We start from the raw sequence: 26371 nt of genomic DNA on the forward strand, positions 1-26371 counted from the left end.
CTCTGTTTGAAACCAAGATGAGACCTCAACATTTATGTCAGTGTAATATGTTTTGCTACCAAACATCAGCAAATTGTTGCTCTGGGAAACATCTTGCCTTGACATCACATATTTACCTATTTCGATGGGTATGACAATGTATGAAATAACAAAAAGTGACTTATTTATAGTTACGTAACCAACTTTAATGTTTAAAAGTGGATTTTTACTTTAAAATACGGATTCTTTGATAAAATCCAATGAACTTGAAACCAGTCCTCCAAAGATAATGGTTTGAAATTATGTGAACTGAACTGAAAAACTGTATCACTAAAAATAAGTAATTAATTTTGAAAAACACAGTGGTATCTGTTTTTCAAAGAGTATTGCGTTGGACCCATCCAACCGACAGCATTCCTTAACTGTTAACTCCCAGCTGTGATTATGTGCGTTGGCTGACCTCTGAGGAATTTGATAAAGACAGATTCATATATATTTCAATCACATTGTGTCTCGTGTTTCCTTCTCACTGCACATTTGGAGATATGCCTCATTTGATTTTCAATTTCTCAATTTTTCTCAGTCGTTTGATATGTCTTTTTACATTAATGTGACGTGGCTTTGCTCTTAGACTGTTGCACCAGTTGTACCATTTCACCTCAGATATTACGCCATTTTTATGATGATTGTTTTTTGCTGCTTCTGATGTTTCTCAAACCTCCTTTAGAAGCAGGATGTGTTCAGGATAGTTGGATATGGTTTGCTCTTGAACAACACCATTACATTTTCAAGGTTTTCCTAACTCTAAATGCTGTGACTAATATCATAGATAATAAGAATGCCGTGATGATAACCATCACAAAATGTTTACTCATTTTTGCATTTATTCAGAAACTCGCAGTGGGAGCCATTGTAGAAGGCCCTTTAGAACAATGCTTTGTTCAGTTTTAAGAGTGAAATGATGCGAGGCAGCTTCAGGACTTTCTGAAACGAAAATATCACTTACCATTTACACACACATACACACACTTGTTACATATCCTACTTCACATATTTTCCCAAATCCCCATGTGGTAAAGCTCCCTTTGAAATCTCTGTTCTCTGTCAATAATATATCTGGTGGGCTGAAGTGTAAAACGTCTGATCAGATGACTATTGATCAGACTTCTAACCCTAACCCAAGACCCTGACCCTAACTATCACCCTTTCCCTCTCAAAGTCCCTGAACGCAAAAGTGAAAGACAGCATTACACAAAAAATGTTGAGCAATGAAAAATCGAGCATCTTAATATTCTCTATGCTTGTTACTATCGACAGATCCCAAAACGATACCAAAACTAACAATTAGTCCATCTTTCTCCAACTCCCTTACCTGATTGTGGTACTCAAGTTAGAGTTAAAACGTCAACATGTTGGAAATACTTTTTCTCAAAGTAAACGAGGGACTCCTGCAATTGGCCGCCGGTTATATTTTATTACACAACATCTTGTATTTGGCTTATATCCTTGTTATGAAAATAATCGATGTTCTTCCCATGTAATCCATCTTAGAAGCGATAAACAGCAACCACTAATGCAAAGACGGCAGCAGCTGGTGAATATCTATTTTGAAGGACCACTGTATATATATATACAGTATATATATATATATATATATATCGTATTTTATAACCTGAATATGTTATAATATTTCTCACCATTTAAATAAGCCAACAAAATATAAACGCATTTGTTAATCAAATATTTCCAGCTTTAAGAAATATGCACTTTTTTATTAATAGGAAGAAGCAGAAACAGCTCATGATAACAGTCGAGTCAAATGTGTTGACCAGAGGTAGTCTGATGAAAAACAAACTCTGTTAGTCACTCAGATAAATTCTTATTTTTTATTTTTTCAAAACTCTCTCCAAGAGGAATGAACGGAATTGTTTTTTTTACAGCAGTATAATGCAGTGTGAATGTACATACTTGGTCACAAATCTCAGATAAGTGTTTTGGTCACAGGATGCCTGACACCTCATCAAGGGGAAATTCTAGGAATGTGGACCCATATTTGTCTATGGGACAGGACCGTCACCTTTTAGGTTCATCCATAAAACATTTGTGGCAATTGCTGTGTGTAAGTTCCTGTGTCCTATCTCTCTGCTCTGCAGCCACACGGGTCAAGGCACATGTAAAGTCCTACTGTCGAGCACCTTTGCAGCCCAGCTCTGTAATAAAGTCTCAAAATGAGTTCATAGCTTGTTTCATTCCTTTTCCTTAGACATTCTCTTCCTTTTTTAAGATTTCTTTCAATAAATAACACAAATATATTCATACGTCATATATAGATAGATAAACATGTATAAACTACATGCATTTCATATAATTTAAATAATTTATATGTACAGTTCCCCGTCACACGCTCCCTCCCCCCCCCCCCCCCCTCCCCAGCCTCTCTCAAACGAGTTCTTCTGCGGCGGCAATTGCACCGTGGTGGATTTGCAGCACATTGATGTGAATTTTAAGTGGACCCAAGGTTTCTTCAGTAGAAGTTTCTTTAGCAAAGTGTTGCTCCTTAAAACATTATTCATAATCCCGTGGTGGAGAACTGTGACAGGAAATACAAAATCCTATGCAGGAAGTAGAATTTCAAACAGGCTGTCACCAGCAAGGCTTGAATTGTTTTGATTACGTCCTATGTCTCGAACGTTTCCTCGACAACGCGCAGACGCAGGAAGTGTCTATGCGTATCCACCTCCAGCCAACTAAATTGCGAACTTGCGTCAGCGCGCGGACATAAGTCTGCGTCGTCTTGCACTGCGAGTTCCAGTTCTTGTCATCGATGCCCCTGCAGCCTCCTTTGAAGGGCCTTGGGCTCCGACAGCGCGTCTCAAAAAAGTATTGTTTGATGTTCTGCGTGACGCTGGTTTTAATTTTGGCCAGTACAGTGACAGCTTGCCCTTCGGTGTCCACTGCATTGGTTTTATCTATCACCCACTGGCTCTCGCTGTCGCACACAGAATATTCCCCACGGTAGCTCTTGTGCTCGGCATAACGCTTCTTCCGTGTCTTGTTCCCCGCCGCCCCTCCGTCCAACCCACCGCTCACGTAATCGTCTGAGGGGTACAGCGGCGGGGGCTGAAGGGGGGGCCGGTCGCTCAGTAGCACTCGAGGTGAGTTGTATCGCTTGTGTTGCCTCAGAAGGTTTGAGTTCAACAACACGTCGTCACTGCTCCCCCCGCTGCGACTCCCCCAACGCTCCACATCGCCCTGCTCCTCTGAGGGAAAGTTTGCAGAGAGGTGGGGCGACAGCGAGTCCCTGCTCCCCCCCTGTTGGCTCTCGTTCCCCCTGGTCCTCCCCCTCGTCAGGTCGGCCTGTAGCAGCTGGATGATGAGGGAGTTCAACGGGTCGGGATTCGGCTGCTGCTCCTGATGTTGCCCCTGGCGACTGCTGTCCATGTGGGTCGCCTGGATACCATAGAGGTACACGAGGACCATCACATACAGCAGGATGGACATCACTAGATTTACCTGCAAGATCTGCAAAAGACAGAAAGATAGACACTTGTAAGAGATGTGCAATGTAGAGGTGAGGCAAAGATACTTACGTAGGTAAAAAGAGCCAATGCATGCAACAACAGGAAGTTCATTGTTGTAGTTTAACCTGTTCCTTTGTCCCACTTATTTACAATCAGCATAGACTGTGAGAGATTCATTGTGACTGACACTTCCCGTTACAGTTTTGTCCAATGTCTTTCAGCAAATTTAAATAGTTAATTACGCATGTTTTTGTGGGAACCTTTGTCTTGAACTCATTTAACACAATAACACAATATAAATGTGGTAAATGTGTCTTGTATGCCCACACAGTAATTGGAAGTGACGTGCTGCTACATGCACAACCTACCAAGTGGTGATTTGACACATATAATCGTATTACATTGAAATGCTTGGCACAAAATGTAAGACACCTGCTCGTACGCACACACACATTGCCAAATGGCCAATCCCTGGAAAAGCAGGATTAGTTCTTGGAGAGAACTCATTATTGACGCAACAAACATTACGCTTAAAAAAATACTAGAAAGTCAAATTGTTTTATTTCATGTGTATTAATGGATAAATAGTTAGATACTGTATTAGATAAATGGATGTTGTTCACTGATGTGTACTTTTCCAAAATGATCAGAAACACTTCCATCTTTAGTAGTTTTGGAAACCTTAGTCAAAGATTGCATTCCACCCCAACAGTGCCTTGGTTCTTGTCTTGCTTCATCCAGTCGAAACCAAAATGAAAACAAGCCTCACCTGAAGCAGCTTTTCCTACCACAGTATAGTACCTTTGTGGGGGAAACTTCTGAAGCAATAGGAGTCAGGACTCAGAAAGACACGAGGAGAGCTGGAGCTTTGATGGCAAACACTGACGGTTTATTTGGAGCTTCGGAAAGGAGAATTCACAAGACATGTCAAAGGGCCACGAGTTGACCACACGGTGCAGGTGCCTGCGCTCAGTCAGGACAGTATGAACTGATAAACTGGGTCAAAGTTATGGGCCTTGGAAAATATTTCCCCAACAACCTTCGCATCTTATTTGGGCCGCACCCAGTCATCGAATCAAGCCTGAAAATGCTTTTTCAGTCTTTCTAACAGACTCATTCATTACAGTTTAAAAACCTGTGTGTTGATCAGTGGGGGAACTGCATATCACAGTAACATCATGCTTGTGCCACAAATCTGAAACCCATAGAACAGCTGTACAAGAGAGCTATCAAGGTTTTTGACAGAAAACCAAATTCATATCACCACTGTACCATCCTTGAATAACACAATTTCTTGAGTTTTGACAATTTTAAGCCTTTTAAAAGTATGTGTTTTTTTTATAAATGTTTACATGGACTGCCCTTATGTTCTTATATGTTGTATGTGACGGGATTACAGATGGAAATTAGCTCAAAGCTAAAATCCGGCTCATTTACACTTGTAAGCATTATTTTGTTTTAAAGTGTTCATCAATGTGCACTATCCCGATTCAAATAAACGATTAAATGAAATGAAAATGAAATGTCAGAAAGCCAATGTTTATGTACGTCGGTGCGGACGTTTCAGCGCCATGCTTGTTTCCAGACAGTGAGGTCAAGATGTGTTGCTGGTTTTAACCTCTTGGAAGATACAAGCTCTCAGATAAGATGCGTCTGTCTTCCTTTGTATTTTCTTTACCAAAGCTGACTGGCGTCTTTCATAATTTGAACATTTTAGCAAGAACATCTTGTTATGTTGGCCATTGTACAGTTTGACAGGTAGCTCAGCGGTCGACAGCCTGGAGAATTAACCTAACCCTAACCCTAACCTGTAATCACTGATGACTCAGCCAATGAAAAATGTGAACATAACACCAAGACATAATTCAAATGTCATATTGAAAAGCCATTCATGGAAAAAAGAAAGCCATCCAGCAGTAATGTTCTGTTCAATATTATCCCTTTACTGTCGCTCTGTTTTGGTCTCAACCAACTCCAGAGGAACATTTTTGTCAGTTTAGCGGCTAAATGCTCCTCTTTGTTCACCAGGGGGGATGCTAACTTTGTGTGTGCTGTTTAGTGCTGCAGATAGGATACAGTAGGTTTATCGGGATTTTATAATAATCCAACACTGACCATCATTTCAGAAATGGTTTACTCTGAACCTGGCATGATTGTAACCTGGTAATACCATTTTGTTTCAAACATGCTTTTGGATGTGGTATTTTATTGTCTGACCATCATTACATTCAGTTTTACTAACCAACTGTTCTTGAGCCTTGCCGGATACACAGTTCTTTAAGCCATGCCCTGAGAAATCATTGTACTTTAACTGGTAGCTTTGTTAAATTCTCTTTAGCATTTACATTGCAAAGACGCATCATCCCCCATTAGAAATGTTCTCCTCAGTTGTCCTTTGCTATAGAAAATAATCTTTCTCTGACTCATACAGTAAATATAATTCAACCCTGCAGGTCTCTCCTCAACTCGAGCAAAGATAAGCCAAAATGACTTCAAATTATTTCTTAATCATTATTACCACGAAAAGAACAGTAGCTCCTCTGTTTCTCACAGCAAAGGCCATGTGAGGCTCTTGTCATAAATGGAGATTATAATTTAAGCACCTTTGTTAACCCTGAACCATAAAAAGCAGGCTGTGCTCTGCAGCATCAGATGGACTATGCTAAGGCTAGGAATCTACATGTATCAAAACGGAGAAAAACATGTATGCACAGTCATACTCCATTTCTCCCCCTGGTCACAAGGACAAAACACTAAACAATTCATATTATATTCAACTTAGTCTATCAATCGTAGATAATAACTAGCAGATGCCCCAGCTTATAAACACCAGTGTTCCCTTTAGAACAACTGTATGCAAAGTCAAAGACAAAATCAGATAACAAAATACTTTTCTCCTGTGTCAGCCAGTGTAATGATAGTATTTACACAGATAAGCAGATGGTGATAGCAGATTTGCTTTTGGGAAGTTTTTGTTTATGTCGCAATGCAGTACACATGCATGTTCAATAAACCTTTCAATGACAGGTGGAGGTTAAAATGTATTTCCGAGGGAGGAGGAGGTAAAACAAAAAGAAAGATAATTTACAAACAGATGGCTGCGAACAAAAATAGTTGGTTAGTGAGAGTGGGACTTCTGTTCAGCAGCAATGTCCTCTTGTAATGGATCTGAAAACACACGCAGACACATTTGTGCTGTCAAGGACCATAATAGACATATTAACAAATAATTTAACCTGAAAGCAATTCTTAATCCAGCAAGCAAGCTCTTCTTCTGATTTATACCTCAGATAAAAATGAACATAGACGTAAAACACGTGTTCGACGGTCATTGCGGTTCAACGTCATGAAAGCAGCTCTCTCTTTTTGATCCAGTTCCTCTTTGTATTTTAGCTGTTATATGAGAGTTATGGTCTGAAAAAAGCATGCTTCAGTATATGGAAAGAACTTCGTTCAACTATGGTCGACTGTGGTTACTGGGTTGCTTTATGTTTGATTTTGGTGACACCCTGAAGACAAGCAGACGTGATTAGCCCTTCATGGCTTTTTGACTGTGTGACATAAGCAACATATTGTGACACTGACAACTTCCCAAATCAGGTGCCTGGCCTGTAGAAAATAGCTGTGTATGAAATCTCATACTCACAGGTTACTTACAGTACTTTAAGAAATGGTATAAAGCTTTTTGAGGGTTTTTCCTTTCTTGTAGAGTGTTATATAGGTTTTTTTGCATATAAATGGTCTACTTCCATGACATAGTGAGATCACTATTTAACACTCGCACTTCTATTGGCTAGTGCTCCAACATTGTACGTGATTGGTGGAACATTTCTAAGCAGTAGACCAATCACAACAGAGCCGGCCAGCTAACCAATCAGAGTAGACTGGGCTCTGGTTTCAGACAGAGGGTGAAAACAGGTGCTGCAGTATGAGGAAAATAAAGCACTACTTAGGCTACTTAATTTAACGTGATACTTAGTTCGTTTTGACATTCAGTGCAGTGGGTAGTGAATGTTAGGGAAGGAACTTTGTCATTGACGGTCGAAGTGTGCTGTCTGTGTGAGAGACATGAAGGCAAAAAAGAAAAACACAGACAGATGTTAACAAATAAAATGCAATAAAATCTATTTATGTGCAGCCAAGGATTGTCAGGATATTAAGAGTCCACCTGTTCTTAGGCATCAAGGTGAATCTATTTACCACGTGCCATATTCTGTTTCTGTTGAATGTGTGACCACAGCTAATGAATGACAAACACTGTTTGCTTGTTTTCCTGTCTTTCAGTCTGCCTTTGGATGCGACTCAGATCTGGAAACAGCATCGCTGTGCAGTTTTAACAGAGATGACAACAAAATCCAAGAAGGTATTTGGGAATTAGTTTTGTAACAGTTAAGTGTGAAACAGATTTAGGAGCATTACCAGCACACTTTGGACACATAAAAACATGAAATGAGATGAGATGAGATTTACTAATCCGAGGGAAACTGTTGTGCAGCAATTGCTGTTTGAAGTAGAAACCATCACCAATATAAAATATATAATATTTACTCAGTTTAAATAAAAGATGTGCACATTGTCATCAATTATAAACAGATTAACATTTTGTATTGATGGTGATTCATTGGTCATGTTGAGGAAATTAACATCTCAAATTGGAATACATGAATGGAGCAGCACCAATCCTTAAACATTTAAAAGATTTGAACAAATTGGTAATTTAGCTAACAGAGAAGCATATACAGCTTGTGAACAAATGTGTTACAAATATGTAATCAATACTTGTTTGCGCAACACCAAAAGTGTTAGTACGTTGTACAATTCAACACATCTCCCTCCCTTTCTATGACGAACTTCGTGTAAAACGCTTTCCCGTAAGACATGTTAGAACCAGAACAACCCTCCATTAAAACCAGTTTTTTTACGGTGGATTTGAATTGTTCGGTTTACCAAAAAGGTCAGAGCGTTTTCTCAGCCAAAGAGCTTCGACAATTCAATATCCAAAACATTGTTTTCTTCAGTTGGTTAACTGCAATGTGTACATATTGTACTGTGCATGACTAAAGGATCAGGTTGGGGCAAGAAGAAACATCTCAAGCCTCAGGGAACTCAGGATTCCTCACATTCATCTACAGGTCATCAGAACTTCTGAGGAATTTCAGTGTTCACAGGAATCACGAAACTGGCCTCTTGTTTTAAGTGTAATGTCACCATCAGCATATATTATGTAAGCTCACAGTATTCCTTTTAACTGACTTTTCCCTGTCAAAAATAAGAATGAACTTGAAAACAGCGGCAAGCGTGTTTACCAGAATTTCACCGGGTGCCTCTGAGCAATGTGCTTCACACTTAAGTGGGTAATTGCTCGCGGATAATATATTTTTCATGTGACATTCAGATGGTACTGTGGACTGAAAATAGTCACAGAACTGGGTAATACTGGAATGCAGGGTTTTGCACCATGTGACTCCAGTTAATTTAACTGCAAAATTAGCAAAAAATGTTCTGTCATTTTCTGTTGCCAATGAACACATTTTATAAGATGTTTATTCTGGGGCAGTTATGCGGAAATCTGCCTAAATGATGAATGATTGGACAGGACAGTAACAAAAATATACATCCCTCATTTTTTGTGAGAAAACAGAAGGTAAAAAATGTCCTTATATGAGGAAAATTTGCCTACTTCTTTCTTGATTTAATGAATAAGGAAACATTTTCCTGATGAATTTATGGTCTCAGTCTCTACTTTGAACTCTTCTTTAATACAGCTTGATATTGAGTAAACAATAATTTTATTTAGATTGAAATCATACAATAAAAAAGCAGATTTATAAGAGCGGTGCTAGCTTGTGATTGACTGGTTGCTAGGGTTCTTACAACCGTAACCCTTTCTCCTTCAACAAATGTATTTCTATAATTTCTGTTGCCTAAATATGTCTTGTTAATCATTTGGTTGTACCAAGCTCTACTCTCTCATGTCACTTCTGGTTCCAAAATCACAGATAGCTACAGTATGCATATTGGCTGATACATTTTAACTTTGATAAATATCTCTCTCACCTCAGGCTGCGTTCCAACCTTTTTTAAAAACGCTGTAGTGCAGCCTCTTTTCAAAAAACAGAACCTTGATTATTCTGTTCTCTCCAACTTTAGACTTATGTCTAAGCTTCCCTTCCTGTCTAAAGTCCTAGAGAAAGCAGCACAGAAACTGCTCTCCTAAGAGTTTTTAATGATCTTTTTTTAACTGCTGATTCTGGGAATTCTGCTGTGCTAGTGCTTTTACTGTAGACTTGTCTGCTGCTTTTGATACCATTGACCACCAAATTATTTGATCACACCTTGAACTGTGTGTTGGTATTAAAGGTAACGTCCTAAAATGGTTTAAATCTTATCTGTCAGGAAGAACCGTTTCTGTGCATCTTGGCCACTATTCTTCAGCTGCAGCCGCACTAGGCTATGGGGTCCCTCAAGGCTCTATCTTAGGCCCCATTTTGTTCTCACTTTATTTGCTACCACTGGGGTCAATTTTCAAAAAGCACAACATTTCATATCATTGCTTTGTAGATGATCTAGGAATGCATGACTTAGCTGTCTGAAAGACATTAAATCATGGATGGAAATCAACTTCTCAACAAAAACAAGATAGAGATTTTAATATGTGGTTCCTCTGTGCAAGAAAGAAAACAGAGGTGACAGGGCTTTCGCTATTGCAGCTCCCAGACTGTGGAAATGCCTCCCAGTGCATATCCAGGATGCTGAGTCTATATAACTTTTTATATCTCAGCCAAAAACTCACCTCTTTGCACTGGCTTTTAATACTAGTTGAACACAATATGTTTACATTTGTATGTGTTTTTATATGTTTCTAGTTATTGTGTTTTTTATAATGTTTTTAATTATTGTTTTATTATTTTACTCCCATTGTGTTATTTTATATTGTATGTATTGCCTGCACAGCACTTTGGTCAACTGAGGTTGTTTTAAATGTGCTATATAAATAAATAAAGATTGATTGAGATTGAGATATGAAAGAACTTGTACATCACAATCCTACTCTCACACGCATATTGACTGCAGACAAGATGGAGAGGAAATCATTACGTAAACATGGATGAGAACAAGGTTTATTTCTGGCAACCACATCCCCAACCTCACACACATCACCGTACAGGCATGTTGAAGACAGAGAGATGTTGTGTTTGACACCCTTTGAAGGAAATGTTGCTCAACCTCTCACTATACTCAGAGCCCACCACAATTGGTTTGAACATAATTGACCTGTACATTGAAAGATTAGCCATATCATCCATTCTGAATGAGGCACACAAGCTTGCCCTTGCAAAGAAACTTGGGGAAAAAACTTATTTGTGCTGATGACCCTCATCTCTACACACATAAAGCAGAGAGGGAGACCTTTTTCTTCATCTTATGGCTATCATTAGCAAAGACATGATTAAGCATGAATTGTATCATCTGCCTTGATTCCCGGTAATGACACACAGACTTCTGAGGACAGGTCAGGGCTTGATGAGGAAGATACTTGTGTTGGCTTCAACATCCTAAAATTATACAAAGATCAGATGTTTTCAGCTTCCTTTATCCGAACCTCAAAATTAGTTTGAAGGGCTTTCACCTCAGGCGAGGGCGAGGGGCAGAGAATATGAGAGGTCTGTAGTAGGAACAAAAGAGGGAATAAAAGAAGGTGTGAAAGACAAATCAAAGGAGGAATGGAAATATATAATAAAATAAAAAGGAGTGTTTTATCATGAGGGCAGTTCATCCTCATCATTTACCATTACTTATAACGTATGTGTAATCTAGATGGTTGGCTGGTTTGTGATCAGGTGTATAACTGTTGAATGTAAAAAAGTTCTTTCAAATGACAGATGATTCAAATATTTTTGAATTATATAATATCCATATATACACAAACTGTTCGAAGTCTACAGATATTTTTCTTCAGGAAATGTGCCTGCTCAGCAAGCACCTTTCTGTCAAAGGTTTTTGGAACTTTCTCTATCTGCATGAGAAGTTTTTAGTTTTCTTCTCACAAAGCATAGGATTTTAGCAGGTTTCTAAAAGATGTTTAAACTTGATTCTATTGTTTTAAGAACTTGCAATCTCTCCCGACATCAAGTTTAGCTATTTATTGAGCTCCTTGAACGTCCTTGTGCAACATTGTACAAGGCTTCTTAGCTGGCATTTTAATTGACTCAATAAAATTAAATTGGGTAAAGTAGTAAAATGTTGGCAGGTAAAACTTCACTCTGGGTCTTAAACATTCACACTTTCTAGGTAGGATGAAAAAAGTTTGACAACAGTACATGATAAAATGCTGCTCGATCTGCATGTGCACATGAAAAAACACAAAGTCAGCACCGTGATCCCGCAGTTCACTGCTAAGGAAACCTGTCTGTGCTTCTGCTAAGACGCTGATTATCTGCATCAATCCCCAAGGAGTTAAAGGCTCAGAGGGCATGAGCCTGCAGCTCTACATGTGGCCCCACAGACTGAATGCAAAAAGTTAGCTCATGGTCGCATCTGCCCTCTCACATTTGTGTGTACTTATTGCACATTTACATTATGCAGCTCTCAGCTTCAGCGCCAGCTTGTAAAAGCTTAACAGCTTCAGTGAGCATAAAAAGCAGGCATGCCAAGGGCCCAGTTTCGTTTGCTGGGAAATTATTAGAACTGGTATTTTGGACATGAATGGGAAATAGTAGAAAAAACGGGTTCACTAAAAGCTTAGGAAGTTGCAGTGCTGACATGGCCACATATTCGTTTATAAACTCAGTTTGCATTGGACTAATGGTCTAAGAGACCCGATACATTGATTTTAATAGTAGAGAATGCACTCTAAATGCTAACAGTGCTTACATTTCAAATTTAAAAAAAGTATATATTTATGAGCAAATTGACCAAGTTCTATTAATTCTACAGTAAAAAGAGGATACAAGAGGTTTCAACATCATAGACATTGTAATAATGTGACAATGAATATGAGCAGCTGAGCAGGTGAGGGAAATGATGAGCGGATGTTGCTAGAGAAGTGGGAAGGGGGCACTGACCTAACAGGCCCTGAGCCTCCTGAGCTGACCAGATGAAGAAAGCACAGATGAGACAGAAACATAGACATCCTTGTTCTTCTAAATATAAAAGGCACATTTTCTTTGTGAACAATTTTTAATCGTTTTTACTCGGACATGAGGTCCCTGCAGATGTATTCTGTGATTTGGTTTGGTCCCGAAAAGCTTCTGATTAATCTATTAAATATAACTCATGTCTTGTGATGGTGGGTTGGGAGCAGATTGGGGTTATCTTTCTGTGGGGAGAAGATCATCGATTTCCTCTCTGACTGACTGGATTAGATTTATTAAGTAATGGCATGTGTTAGGAAATGAGATTCGGATAACATTTAAAAACTGGAGACATGACAAGGATGCAGTAATTGGAGGAAGAAAGGAAAAGGGTGGGGAAACATTGAAGTATTATCAGCACACAGTTTATCCCTCAGGTTTAACCGAAGCAGTTTGATCATATTATGATATTATGGATCTCAGCTTTACTGACATTTCAACTCATACGAACTTTTGACAGATGACAAACATCTCCACCTGGAGGAAATGATCTGCAACAAGCGTGGATAACAATATGAAATATTGGGATTATAAACTCTGAACATAAATGACAAAACATAGAGAAGGAACCCTCACCTTTTAACCCTCGATCCTGAGAATAATTTCTACAGCACACAACTCATTTCCAACGCTAAAAACAATTAAGAAAACTGGAAAAGGATTTCAAAGGATTAGTGATCTCTGACTCATGGATCAATAGGGATCATGCCGCTATGGTTGATGTAGAACGACATGTTTTATTTTGTTGACTAATCTGAATTTAAAAGAAGGTGGGAGATTTTATAAATTGATTAAAGATATCAAATTAAATCCTATATACTTAAATCACAGGTTCAACTGGATTAACAACACAGTTCAGCATTGTTGCTGACACGAATGTTATTGATTGGAGACTACTCTGTAAGTGGACCATTCAGCGCCGCGTGATCCAAACTAAACACACTGAAAAAAATGAAAAGTTGACTTTAATAAGATGTATTATGTCAACAGATTTCACATAACTGTAATAGGTTATAGGTTATTATCAACTTAATATTATTGCCATTGACACTTTCGAAGAAAGTGTCAATGAGACTGGAATAAAGACATTGGAATAAAAGTGCATTGGGAAGATGTAAATGAAGCTTATTATGAGCTTTTTTCCATAACAAGGAACAACGAGGTGACAGTCATGCCCAACCATTTTTGAAGATCTCTCTTCCAGTCCCATGTATTTAGGCATAGCTAGTTCTAAGAGAATAATCACAAACTCCATGAGAAGCCAAAACAAACATACTATAACACCTCTATCAGCCAACGCCAACAGGTAGGAAGGAGACGAAACGCAGAGCTCACAGCAACACAAGGTCTGAGGCCTCAATTACATGCTGAACACACACACACACACACACACACACACACACACACACACACACACACACACACACACACACACACACACACACACACACACACACACACACACACACACACACACACACACACACACTCACACACACACACACACTTTAATAATGATGTTGAATTGGGAAGTTAGTGTCTGACTTGACAAATATTTCTTTCAATGATTTGAATGCGTTCCAGGAGAGCATATGTCCTATCATTTCAATCAGATAGAAGATGTTTTTGACCTTTTCCATATCCTCAGGTTTAGTTGTTTATCAGATATCGACCCACATTTTCTTCTTAGGCCATCCTAAAGTGTACTTTTGTTTTTCAATACAGTCCTTTCATCCATTTCCACTATTAGGCCATAAGCTGCCTCTTTTATGAATCATGAAGTTGTTTTACAGGATTCCTTCTCTGATGACACTGCCAACCGTGACATTATGATGATTTGGCATTACTTCTAACCATGAATGTGCAGAGATAACAATGCAGTAGCAGTGCAGACAGCATGGTTATTATTTAACATTTAGCTTTCCTGTAAATGAATACTTTTTTCACAAAGCGAGAAAAGGTCAGCAAAACAATCTCTTACGCCTGCACCCCTTCAATGCAGCACGTGTGTGTGCATCTGCTTGTGTGTAGTCGTCAGTGCAGCCTGTGGCAATATAAGTCAGATCATGTCGGCAAAAGTGTGTGTGACTCCTGTGAGCAAGTGCTTGCAGTGTGTGTGTTAGTGTTCATGTTTACAATTAGGTGAATGAAATGGTGAGTGTGTGTGTGTGTGTGTGTGTGTGTGTGTGTGTGTGTGTGTGTGTGTGTGTGTGTGTATGTGTGTGTGTGTGTGTGTGTGTGTGTGTGTGTGTGTGTGTGTGTGTGTGTGTGTGTGTGTGTGTGTGTGTGTGTGTGTGTGTGTGTGTGTGTGTGTGTGTGTGTGTGTGTGTGTGTGTGTGTGTGTGTGTGTGTGTGTGTGTGTGTAGCAATTCAAACAAACAGAATCAGCACTTCAAGGCAAACACAGGCATGTTTGTTGGATCTTTTTTTTAAAAGCAAAGCGTTAGAGCAACATGTCGTGACTTTTTCTTGGCCACTTCTACTGGTTTGGATAGCTACTTAAGAGCTTTACATGCTAAGACCTGGAGCATCCTGCAGCATTACATTAATACTTTAGTAGGGCTGGCCCTGTTATGTGAGCCAAATACGTTGAAGCCTTGACAATTTTTGAGGAATTAGAGGAAGAAAAGAAAGTGTCAGGAAGGTAAAAAGAGGCTAGGTGAAGAAAAAGGTCTAAGAAAATTAAGCTGTTAAGAAATGAAATGCAATGGAAGTGACAGTGAGCAGCAAACTTTTGTCTAACGTCTGAACTGATTCTTTCTGTGATGGCTGAATAAGGCAAGCTGTCAAACTTTTGCTCATTTGAACATTATTTAGTCTATTTAGGGGCGAAAGACGATTCACTGTATTAGCTGGTTCCCTAAAGCCAATGATTAAATCTCAACCTTTCCTTAAAGTGGACCTATCATGCTATATTTGAATAATATAGTGTAGGACCATACCTATAAAGGCATATTTATACTTTTTATTTTTCAAAATACCAAACGGATCATGCATTTTAGCCATTCCTCATTTCGCTCAATTTAACACTGTCTTTGCATGGGCTGATTCTGTGAGAACAGCACCATAGACAGGCCTGGCATATGTACTACAGCGTCTCCATCGCTTTCGAACGGCAATGTCCGTGGCTGTCTCCTCCTGATTGGTGGAGTTGGCCCAATAGCCGTAGCGCCACTTCTGTGACGTCACAGAAGTGTTCAAATCTGGATCAGTCTGTATCAGATCCGTTGCAGCCCCTTTTTAAGAGATTTGGGTATGGAGGAAAATAGAGAGGGTTGTGTTTTCTGACACTTGGTGAGTTCCCTGGAACACCAGGGACACATATTCATGTAGAAAAGACGTACAAAAGTGCATTTTGCATGATAAGTCACCTTTAAATTGTGCATTTAATGAAGGGATACCACCCATGTGCACGTCCAAGTAATGTGAATGTGTTATAAGTGTATTTTGAAATAAGCAAAGCGAATAAAACTTCAGGTGAGACAGGCAAACCTTTGATTAACGTGTTTTCTTAGACAACATTTGGAGGGAAATTAACAAATAGTCCATCTGCTTAAAAGAAAATACTTTATTAAAAGCACTATTCTTGAAGGACTTCCGGAAATGAAGAGTGAGGAGTAGACGTGTTTTCCTCCGCTCCCTCGCCTCCAACTTTTTTTATTGTGTAAAAACCTTGTTATTCACTTCACACTTGCACTAGTCGATGCATAACGACTGAGCAACTTTATTCCTCAAGGAGACATGCCATCTAACCCCGCAAAGCAAGCCAAGAAAGACTCCATGCCTACGGAGGATGTCGCCGCTTGCGACGTTAGCATGGCGGCGCTAACCAGTTTGTTGGAGGGCCATAAAGTGTCTCTCTCAGCGGAATTCAAAACAGTCATCGCCGCACTCGAGTCCAAAGTTGACCTGATTCATGCGACTATCTCCGATCACGGGCAGCGTATTTCCTCTTTGGAGTCGAATGTGGATTTGGTCGACGGGCGCCTGTCGACTTTGGAAGCTACGTGCGCGGAGCTAGCCGCTAGCAATGCTAAACTGCGGGCGAAAACGGCAGACTCAAGGCCCGCAGCCGCCGCAAGAATATCCGCATCATTGGTCTCCCTGAGTCGATTGAATGCTCGAGACCAACCGCCTTCTTTTCCGACCTACTACCTCTGCTTCTGGGGGACCAAATCCTGCCTTCTTCTCCTGAAGTGGTCCGGGCTCAAGTTCGTTTGCCGCAAAGCCAAAGCCTGGGGAAAGACCGAGGCCGGTCATCATCCGATTCCACAACTTCCAGACCAAGGAAAAAGTCATCCGTGAAGCCCGGAAAATGAGAGCGGATCTACGGTACGAGGGGAAACCGATTGCCTTCTACGAAGATTATGTTCCCGAGGTTGTGATGCAGCGTGCTCTGTACCGGGAGGTAATGGCACAGCTGTATACACTCGGACTCAGACCTGCTCTCCAGTACCCGGCCAAGCTGAGGATTATGGCGGAGAATGGAGACAAAGTTCGGCTGTCATCTGTCGAGGAAGCTAAGAAGTATATTGCCGCTAAAGAGAGGTAGCTTGCACTGCTATAAAACACAGTAGCTATGGCCCATTTGCTAGCTTGCCACATTATATACTGAGTGGTCTAACGTAGCGGCTCGTTAGCTTAGCTCGCGCTGCACTATTGCTACACTGAACTGTACAGCAACTAATCATACTACTCTACGAAGGACTCCCTGTAAGCTAATGTTTACGTAGATTGGTCATTGTTTCTAAATATTGCACTTTAAGTTGAATGTCAGTCTCACTGTTTACATACGTTTGTGACTAGCAAGTTGTGTTCAGATAATTTGTGTTATTCTGCCAGGTTGATGTAGGTTGTGCCGGCTAAATCAGGTTTTTTTTATGGAGAATGTGTTCACTGTTCAATAAGGGAACGGAGGTTAAGTAGGGGAAGGATAGAACGGACCCACGTCAGGAAGGTTTGTATCCTAGGAGATACATATGTTTGATGCTCCCAATGGGATTGGCTGTCTCCCCCCCCCCCCCCCCTTTTTTTTTTTTTTCTCTTTTTTTTTTTTTCTCTCTCCCCCTCCCCTTTTATTTTACTCTCTGCTCAGGTTATACCACGACTTAAAGTACTATGTCAGTGAGTGGTAGAAATATCCAGTTTGTTTCCTGGAACGTTAAAGGGCTGAACAATATCACTAAAGCCAACAAGGTAATTTCACATTTGCAACACCTTAGAGGAGACATCTGCTTCTTACAAGAGACACAACTCCGTACGGCGGAAATATCTCGTGTCAAAAGGCCATGGATGGGTCACTTGTTTCATTCGAGGTTTTCCGAGAGGGCTAGAGGGGCAGCTATTATTATACACAGGGATACTGCCTTTGACCTAAACACTATATCTGATCCGAACGGCCGGTACGTTATAGTATCTGGCAAATTACAGAATACTCCTGTGGCTCCAGGCTGATCCCTAGAGTGAAGTCGCCAACAGGTGATATTACAACAGACCCTGCTGAAATCAGTAATATCTTCTCAGACTACTATTCTGAATTATACACCTCAGAATCTTCTCCACAGGATTGGGACAGCCCTAACCCCTTAGACACTTTAGCTTATTCCCAAGTTGATGGAAGAGGTTTTGGTGATCTGGGAGCTCCGTTAACCGTCTCTGAAGTAACAGAGGCTATCAAATCTTTACAGAGCGGTAAATCGCCTGGTCCTGATGGCTACTCCACAGAGTCTTTTAAAACTTTTTGTTCTGTACTTGCCCCGATCCTGGTGAGAGTATTCAATGATGCCTTTCTGAAAGGCCAGTTACCGCCTACTTTGTCTGAGGCATCAATAACTCTTTTGTTGAAGAAATATAAGGACCCACTCTTGTGTGGCAGTTATAGGCCGATATCCCTTTTAAACGTAGACTTTAAGATCATGGCTAAGGTTCTTTCTAGCCGTCTCCAGAGGGTGATGCCGGGCCTGATCGACCCCGACCAGATAGGCTTTATCTCAGGACGACAGTCATTTTTTAATACTAGGAGGTTGTTTAACATTATTTATTCTCCCTCTACTAGTACCCCTGAAGTAGTTCTCTCTTTGGATGCGGAAAAGGCATTCGATAGAGTAGAGTGGGGATATCTGTTCTATGTACTTAACAAATTTGGTTTCAGCAGGGACTTTGTCTCATGGATTCAACTCCTCTATACATCTCCGGTAGCTTCAGTTAACGTCAACGGTGTTATGTCTGGTCTGTTCTCGCTCTCTCGCGGAAATAGGCAGGGTTGCCCTCTATCTCCGTCATTATTTGCGCTCGCCGTCGAGCCTCTAGCCTTATGGCTTCGTAGTGAGGAAGGATTTAGGGGCATCACGCGCTTCGGTTTTTTGCATAAGCTCTCTCTGTATGCAGATGACCTTTTACTGTACATTTCCAGCCCATCGTCCTCCCTTCCTATAATTCTAAGCATTTTAGAGCAATTTCAGAAGCTATCTGGCTACAAACTCAACCTCCAGAAAAGCGAATATTTCCCTGTTAACACCCTCGCTGAAAAACTTCCCCAAGCTCTCTTTCGTTTTAAGAAGGTCTCAGAGGGATTCAAATACCTGGGTATCCATATCACTAAATCGTTTACGGAGCTTTTTGCCAAGAACCTTAGTCCATTAGTAGAGCGCTTTAAAGCAGACTTAGCTAGATGGTCCTCCTTGCCTTTCTCCTTAATGGGACGTATTAATTTGATAAAAAATGGTGGTGCTACCTCGATTCTTATATTCATTCCAACACATTCCAATATTTATTAATAAATCCTTTTTCTCAGCACTCGACCAGCAGATTAATTCTTTTTTATGGTGCAACAAGAGGGCTCGTATTAGAAGAGTAGTTCTTCAACTCCCCAAGTCTGAAGGTGGCCTGGCGCTGCCTAATCTCCGCCATTATTATTGGGCATGTAATATTAATAAGCTTCTTTTTTGGAACACTAATTTGGCACAGGACAAACACCCTCGATGGGCTCAGATGGAGGCTTCCTCTTCGGTTCTCCCACTTTGGTCGGTGGTATGTTCTCAATTAGCCTTTCCAGTTAAACAAGTTGCTCACAATCCGATTGTAACTAACACTTTAAAGATCTGGGGTCAGTTTAGGAAGCAGTTTGGCTTACAAGCGTCATCAGGTCTAGCCCCGGTCTATCGCAATCAGCTTTTCCTCCCGTCGTGCTCGGATCCTGTCTTCCGGACTTGGTCAGACAAAGGCCTGCGGTCTATTAATGACCTTTATGCTGGTGGTGTTTTCTCTTCGTTTGCAGATTTAGCCAACAAATTTAACCTTCCAAGTTCTCACTTTTTCCGATTCTTTCAGAGCAGGCACTTTGTGGAAAAGAAATACCCCCAATATCCAGGTCGGCCTCCTGATTCGATAATTGATTCTTTCCTATCACTTAAGACCGATTCAAAGAAGTTCACCTCCATTATATATAATAACATTTTTAAGATAAATCCTACTTGCTTACATTCCCTTAGAGTTGTATGGGACCAGGACCTTGGGATTAACATGTCAGATGATCAGTGTATATTAAACCTGGTACACTCCTCTTCCATATGTGCAAGGCATAGTTTACTGCAGTGCAAGATTCTGCACAGAGTACACTACACAAACGCTAAACTGGCCAGGATATACCCTGATAGGTCTGACAAATGTAACAGATGTAAACAATCTCCGCTGACTACATGCACATGTTTTGGTCATGCCCTAAACTATCAGAGTTCTGGTCTGCAATATTTGACTCACTTAGGGAGGTCTTGGGTGAGACAGTGGACCCTAGCCCCCTCACTTCCCTTTCGGAATTCCTCTGATGCCCAATGCACCCATTACCACACAACGAGTTATCACATTTACCACTCTGCTTGCCAGGAGGCTTATTCTCCTTAAATTGATAAATTTCTCCCCTCCCACCCATAATAGATGGATTCACGAAATCCTGAGTTGCGTCAGGCTTGAGAGGATTAGGTTCTCCCTTAGGGGCTCCCTGACGACGTTTCATAATACCTGGCAGCCTTTTCTGGACCACATTGACACCCTGGCTTACTATTGAGGAAGAACCCAAAACTTAATTCTCAGCAGAGCATCCCCCCCCCTCCCCCCCTTTTTCTTTGCAATGCTATTTAATATTCATCCTTTATTTATTTTTGTTTTAATTTCCTTGTCCCCCCCCCCCCCCCCCCCCCCCCCCCCCTCTTGTAGATGTGTGTGAATGAGAGTGCGGGGTATAAGGGTTTGTGTTTATATGTCACTGTACGAAGAAAACACAGTACTTTACATATAATTTTTTGCAAATGTCTGTTTGATATCTGTGTGGAAACTAATAAAAAGATTTATAAAAAAAAAAAGCACTATTCTTGAGCATGAATAAAGAAAACAGGTGGTTTTAATGTAAAAATAATCATTTCAACCACTGCCTGCAAAACCATGATCCACTTACTCATGCTTACTTGTGGTTTAGTGTGCTGCATGAGTCAAACATGAAACTGCTTTACTAGGGGAAAAATAAATACTCGTGGAAATCCGGTCAAGTCTGATTCCTTTCGTGTGTTCATATACTTTGCAAATAAAGCTAATTATGAAAGAAAACAAAGTCAAACACGTTAAGTGAAGAATGCTTCAAATATGGATGTGGATCATTCTAACAAAGAGGAAAGAAGATCCATACATCACAAATTCAGTATCCCACAGAATGTGAAACATGGTCAAATCTGCATGCGTTGATTACATTACATTATTACATGTTACTTGTTAGACGCTTTTATCCAAAGCGACTTACATACTCAACACTGTGGGCAATCCCCACAGGAGCAATTTGGGGTGAAGTGTCTTGCCCAGGGACACAACGACATGCTGACTGCAGTGGGGTTTGAACCTGTGCCAAAGCAGTGTGCCAAACCAGAAAATCCTCCGAAGGGATTTTCTCCCGCCAATTTCTGAGCCCTAATACGATCCAATTGACTCCAGATGTTACGGCACGGAGAGAGCGGGAACACGACAGATACAGATTTCCGGTCTGTGGCTCGGCTTTAATTATACCACATAATATAATTAAGAAAAAAGAGTTGAAATAGGTTAAATAATGTGCCTAACAGTGCTATTACCTAGAAAGGTACAGATATGCAGTGCATCTATGGAATGCTGAGGGGCTTGTGGCGTTATGCATCTTTTCCAAGCTCACATATAAATGATTTGCACATTCACTTGTTTAGAGCGGAAAGAAAACATTGCTTATGTTTAGCATGTTTCAGAGAGACAGAATGACACAAATAGGAAGTTGATTGCAACAGATCCATCTGGATTTCTGAACCTCCATCTCCCCACCATCTGGTCTCTTTTGGGAGAGGGAGTGGTGGGAGTGAGGATAAGCCGGAGGAGATGTGGAGATTTTTCATTAGAATTCCTGAAACATCCTGGAATTCACAAGTCCACACAAGGGAAACCTGTGTTTCAAGTCAAGGGGTTACGAAGCCATTTCAAATATGATCATGTGTTCCTCCAGGAAGCACATGTCACACTGGAAGTAATAATCCCACATGTTTTTGTGTCAATGGATTGAGATTGATGCTGCTCCCAAGTCTTTTTGTCGGGGTCAATGATCAGACTGATCTTTTTTCATTAATAACTGCCTCGTTGCACATTATCCCGCCTGTTACACAGGCGCATACTAAATAAGCCAACCACTTGACCCACAATATTAATAAAAATTGATAATTTAAAATGACAGCGGCACTGATCAAGGTTTTCTGTTACTGTCTGGCAACCTTCATGTAATGTCAATACTCCACTAGTACATGAACTACTAAGAAATAAATTATTATAAATCCATGACACGTCAATTTAGCAGTTCTGTTTTTGTAGAAATTCAACAAACAAGATATCATTTGTTACTAAAAGGTGCTGGTTTTGTAAGAAGAGGCCAGACTAGATGTTTCTTATTTGATAATATTATAATACTCATGTAAGTTTATAGTTATTACTTCACTAAGCTGTGCTATTATCCACTTCCTCTGGGAAGAGGTGTTAGAAGTGATGATTCTTAAGGCGAGCCACATTTAGGTTTTATTTGACTATTTTTTATCTTTTTGTCTCTGTAGATTTTTTTCTAAATTCACAAAAAGTTAGCATTACATACTGTAATACCACATAGCATATTTAGCATTCCATTTGAGAAGATGTGTAATAAAAAAATACAAGGGTCTTACTGTAAGTGATCAACTGGGTTAGTTGCATTAAGATTTCTTTAAGTTACAATGTCTTACCTATTTACCTGTAGTCGGCCTCTTAACACCACATTTTAAATAGAGTACATTTTAAATCTGACTTTCTGATGGAGGCTGTTTATACGATCGGACTTGTCTTCCTCCTGCCTTTCTCTGTTTTCACCCCCCAGGTGTTAGGGTAAGATAAGTGAAGGGATGGGCAAAATTCCAATCATAACAGTGAATTACCCTCTGAATATTTGGCCGTCTGCAGCCAGGTGAGTCATCGGCATTATCCCTTCAGCAAACTAGTTTGTGTACATTTGTGGTTGCACAAGCGAGCGAGCGTCTTTGGTGTGGCGCATGTTCATGTTTGCAATTAAGAGAATGAAAGTGACGGGAAGGGGAAGTGTGTGGGCCTCTGTGTGTATACAGTATATTTCCAGCACAGAGTGCACATAGGTACACATTCCTTCAGCTGACAGACCAGAACACACACCTTGCGAGTTCGACCACATAAAGCACGGAGAGAAGAAACAGAGAATATTTTTGTGGATTCTCTAAATATATGAACTCTATCACCAGTGCGCAATCCAATTACACAACTTGTGGACCATTTATACTCTCAAATAATTGTTCAAAAAATGTGAGCTCTATGCAACAAATATTTAGAAGTTGAAAGCGTTTTCAAACCTTGCCCCTATTTCATCCTTAAAAGTCCTTTGTGACATGGTACAGTAATGGGCCATTGTAGGAGAGCAAGCAACAACATTTCTATTGAGTAATAGTGAAATTATAATTAAGTTCCCTATTGTCTTAGTTACTGTAGATAAAACAAATATATAAAATATAATACAATACACTTTCCTGCCAATGCTTTTCCATTATCACACTGATTTACAACATGCCAAGAAATGCAGTCATGCACAAGCAAAGGGCAAGGAAAATGTAGACTGTGGGAAAGTATATGTAGCTGTGAACAAAAGAGATTTCAAAAGCCTGAAATAATCTGGTCGCCCCTTTGGTTTATGGGTTTGGACACCATCCATAAACTACATAAACTATTGTCTCTGGTTCAAGTCAATGCTAAAAAAGTTGTACTTGTGTTACCTAATAAAATGATGAAAGAGAATTGGCATTGCAAATGTTTTCTACGATTTGTGTAAGGCCTTAATGATGCACGCAATTGAGTATAAGATTGCCCAGTATTGAAAAGTAAGGGAGGTGGTGTCTGCTTCGTGGTCATTTAAAGTGTTGCTCAGATGTCTCTCGACTGGTGCCCGATGACATCATGCTACGGATTACGGTACAGACATTAACGGAACAATTGTTATGCACGTTTGGAGAGCTCACAGGCTGCTGAAGTACAGAAAGCCCAGGTTTCCTGCCCTTCTGTTTTAGACAGGCAGGTGTGTGAACTTTTGGAAATGACACTGCTCCAGTTTAAACAGTTTAAACAGTCCACCATGATCGTTTCAGTCCCCACAAACACTAGATCTCAACAACTACCACCTAATTGCCCTCAATGTCCTGGCGGGCCGGCCCCAGGCATTGCAGGCGGGTAACATCACATTTCCACCTTGACCCTTTAACATTGGAGCCCCTCACGGCTGCGTGCTTAGCCCTCTTTTCTTCTCCTGTTTCACACACCACTACGTGACCACACACAACTCTAACACCATTGTGAAGCTTGCTGACGACAGCCGCCATGGGCATGATCACTGACAGCAATGAGACTCTGTGCAAAAGGGAGGTCAAAACCTTGAGATATTGTTGCACCGCCTTAAAACTTAAAGACTATTGGTTGAATCTGCTCAGCACATCACTACGACAGAGCTGTCATCCAAGACATTAAGGATTGTTTTGAAGTTGAAAAAATGATGGTCTCTATCAATGAATCCTACTTTTCCCATGGTGTCTTTTATGAACACAAACCTCTTTCAGAATGGCCTTGCCCTGTTTATAGTGCAGGCTGTATAATCAAAAGTATTCATGCCAAAATAATTCACTTGATGAATGGCTCATCCAAAGTCCAAGAATACATTACCGTTTTAAGATTCTAAATACTTTTCTGTGTGACTGGTTAAATGAAATGTAAAATTGGTGAAATGTAGCTTAAAGCTTGAAATTAAAGAGAGAGAATTGAGCAGGACTATGTTTCCATGTTCCACTGAGAGGCCACAGGTAACTTCACACCATGCCTTCACACTTCATAACAGAGCAGATTACTAAAGAGTGAAGCCAGCTGCTCCTGTGTACTCTGTGGCACATGTCCGTCTATTGGCTAAAGGAAAGCAGTAGTGTTTACACATGTCTGTTAGTCCTCAATGAAAGAGAGAGGAGGAAAGAAAAACAGAGAGCCTCTATCCATCTCCTTCTTACACAACAGGCCAGACACACACACACACACACACACACACACACACACACACACACACACACACACACACACACACACACACACACACACACACACACACACACACACACACACACATACACACACACACACACACACACACACACACACACACACACACACACACACACACACACACACACACACACACACTGAAAGCAGGATCAACTGAAGTTTGTTCTCTTTTCTTCCTGTGTCTTTTGTTGGAATCACTCTGGAGTTACATTTCTCTAGACTCCCCTTCACAGCGGCAGGTTGACAGAGTGTGTGAAGTGATCGGCGGAACAGTAACTAACCCAAATCAGCCGCAGAGATCAGGGAAGCTAATCCGGTGCCAAGCCTAATAGAATCACAGACAGGAATAGACCACAGGGCTCAACAGTGGCTTTGACCTTGCTTCAACGTGTGGGCGAGCATGTGTGTGTGTGTTTATGATTGTATTATTTCCAGGATTAATGCTGCAGAGGCCGGATTGCCAACCAGAATTTTTGAATATTTCAGTACAAAACCTGAAGCAGGAGACACTTCAACTGTGAGATAGACTCAAAACGATTTAAGGGGGGAAGTTTTGACATATGTCTGTTACCTGAGTGGTCTAAGGCAGGAGCAGTTTAGACAGTGTGCAATGCCGGAGGATCTCGCAGCATACAAGCAACGCACCCAAACTGGTTTTAAGCAGCAGTTATGGCCCTATACTCACTGCCCTGACTTGGTATGCCCTTGGTTCTGATTTGCATCCGGTGCTTACTGTACTTGCTTATCTTAAAGAGGGTCCCGTTGTCATAATCAATCAGTAGTTCCAGTTCTCTGAGTGTTGCAACAAATTGTAATATTCCAGAATTAAAGTATTTAATTGTAAAGTCGCACAGTAGTTCCTGGTTGAGTTATTATAGATGAAATGTCTTCATTGGACAGTGTAATGAATGGGTCCCAGCAGCTCATGTTTTCCCCCGAGGCCCTGCAAGTAGATTCATCAGGACACAAAGTAACAGAGAACCCAATAATTATGTATCAAAGAAACAAAAGGCAAATTCTCAGGTATTCAGTAATATGTGTGTTTATGTAATGATATATATGCTTACATAATGACATAATAACTATGTTTGC

At 40.5% G+C, this 26371-nt stretch overlaps 1 protein-coding gene across 1 annotated transcript in view; it reads right to left on the reverse strand.

Moving 5' to 3' along the window:
- Positions 1-1851: 1851 nt before the first annotated feature.
- The window catches only part of ntf3 (neurotrophin 3), a 35027-nt gene continuing 10507 nt past the window's right edge, over positions 1852-26371 (reverse strand). The window contains exon 2 of the mRNA XM_079652680.1: positions 1852-3501. Within this exon, the coding sequence (XP_079508806.1) occupies positions 2650-3501 (852 nt within the window). The 3' untranslated portion in view covers positions 1852-2649. The remainder of the gene's footprint in view (positions 3502-26371) is intronic.

This window comes from Notothenia rossii (assembly GCF_949606895.1).
Source record: "Notothenia rossii genome assembly, chromosome: 10".
Lineage (NCBI taxonomy): Eukaryota > Metazoa > Chordata > Actinopteri > Perciformes > Nototheniidae > Notothenia > Notothenia rossii.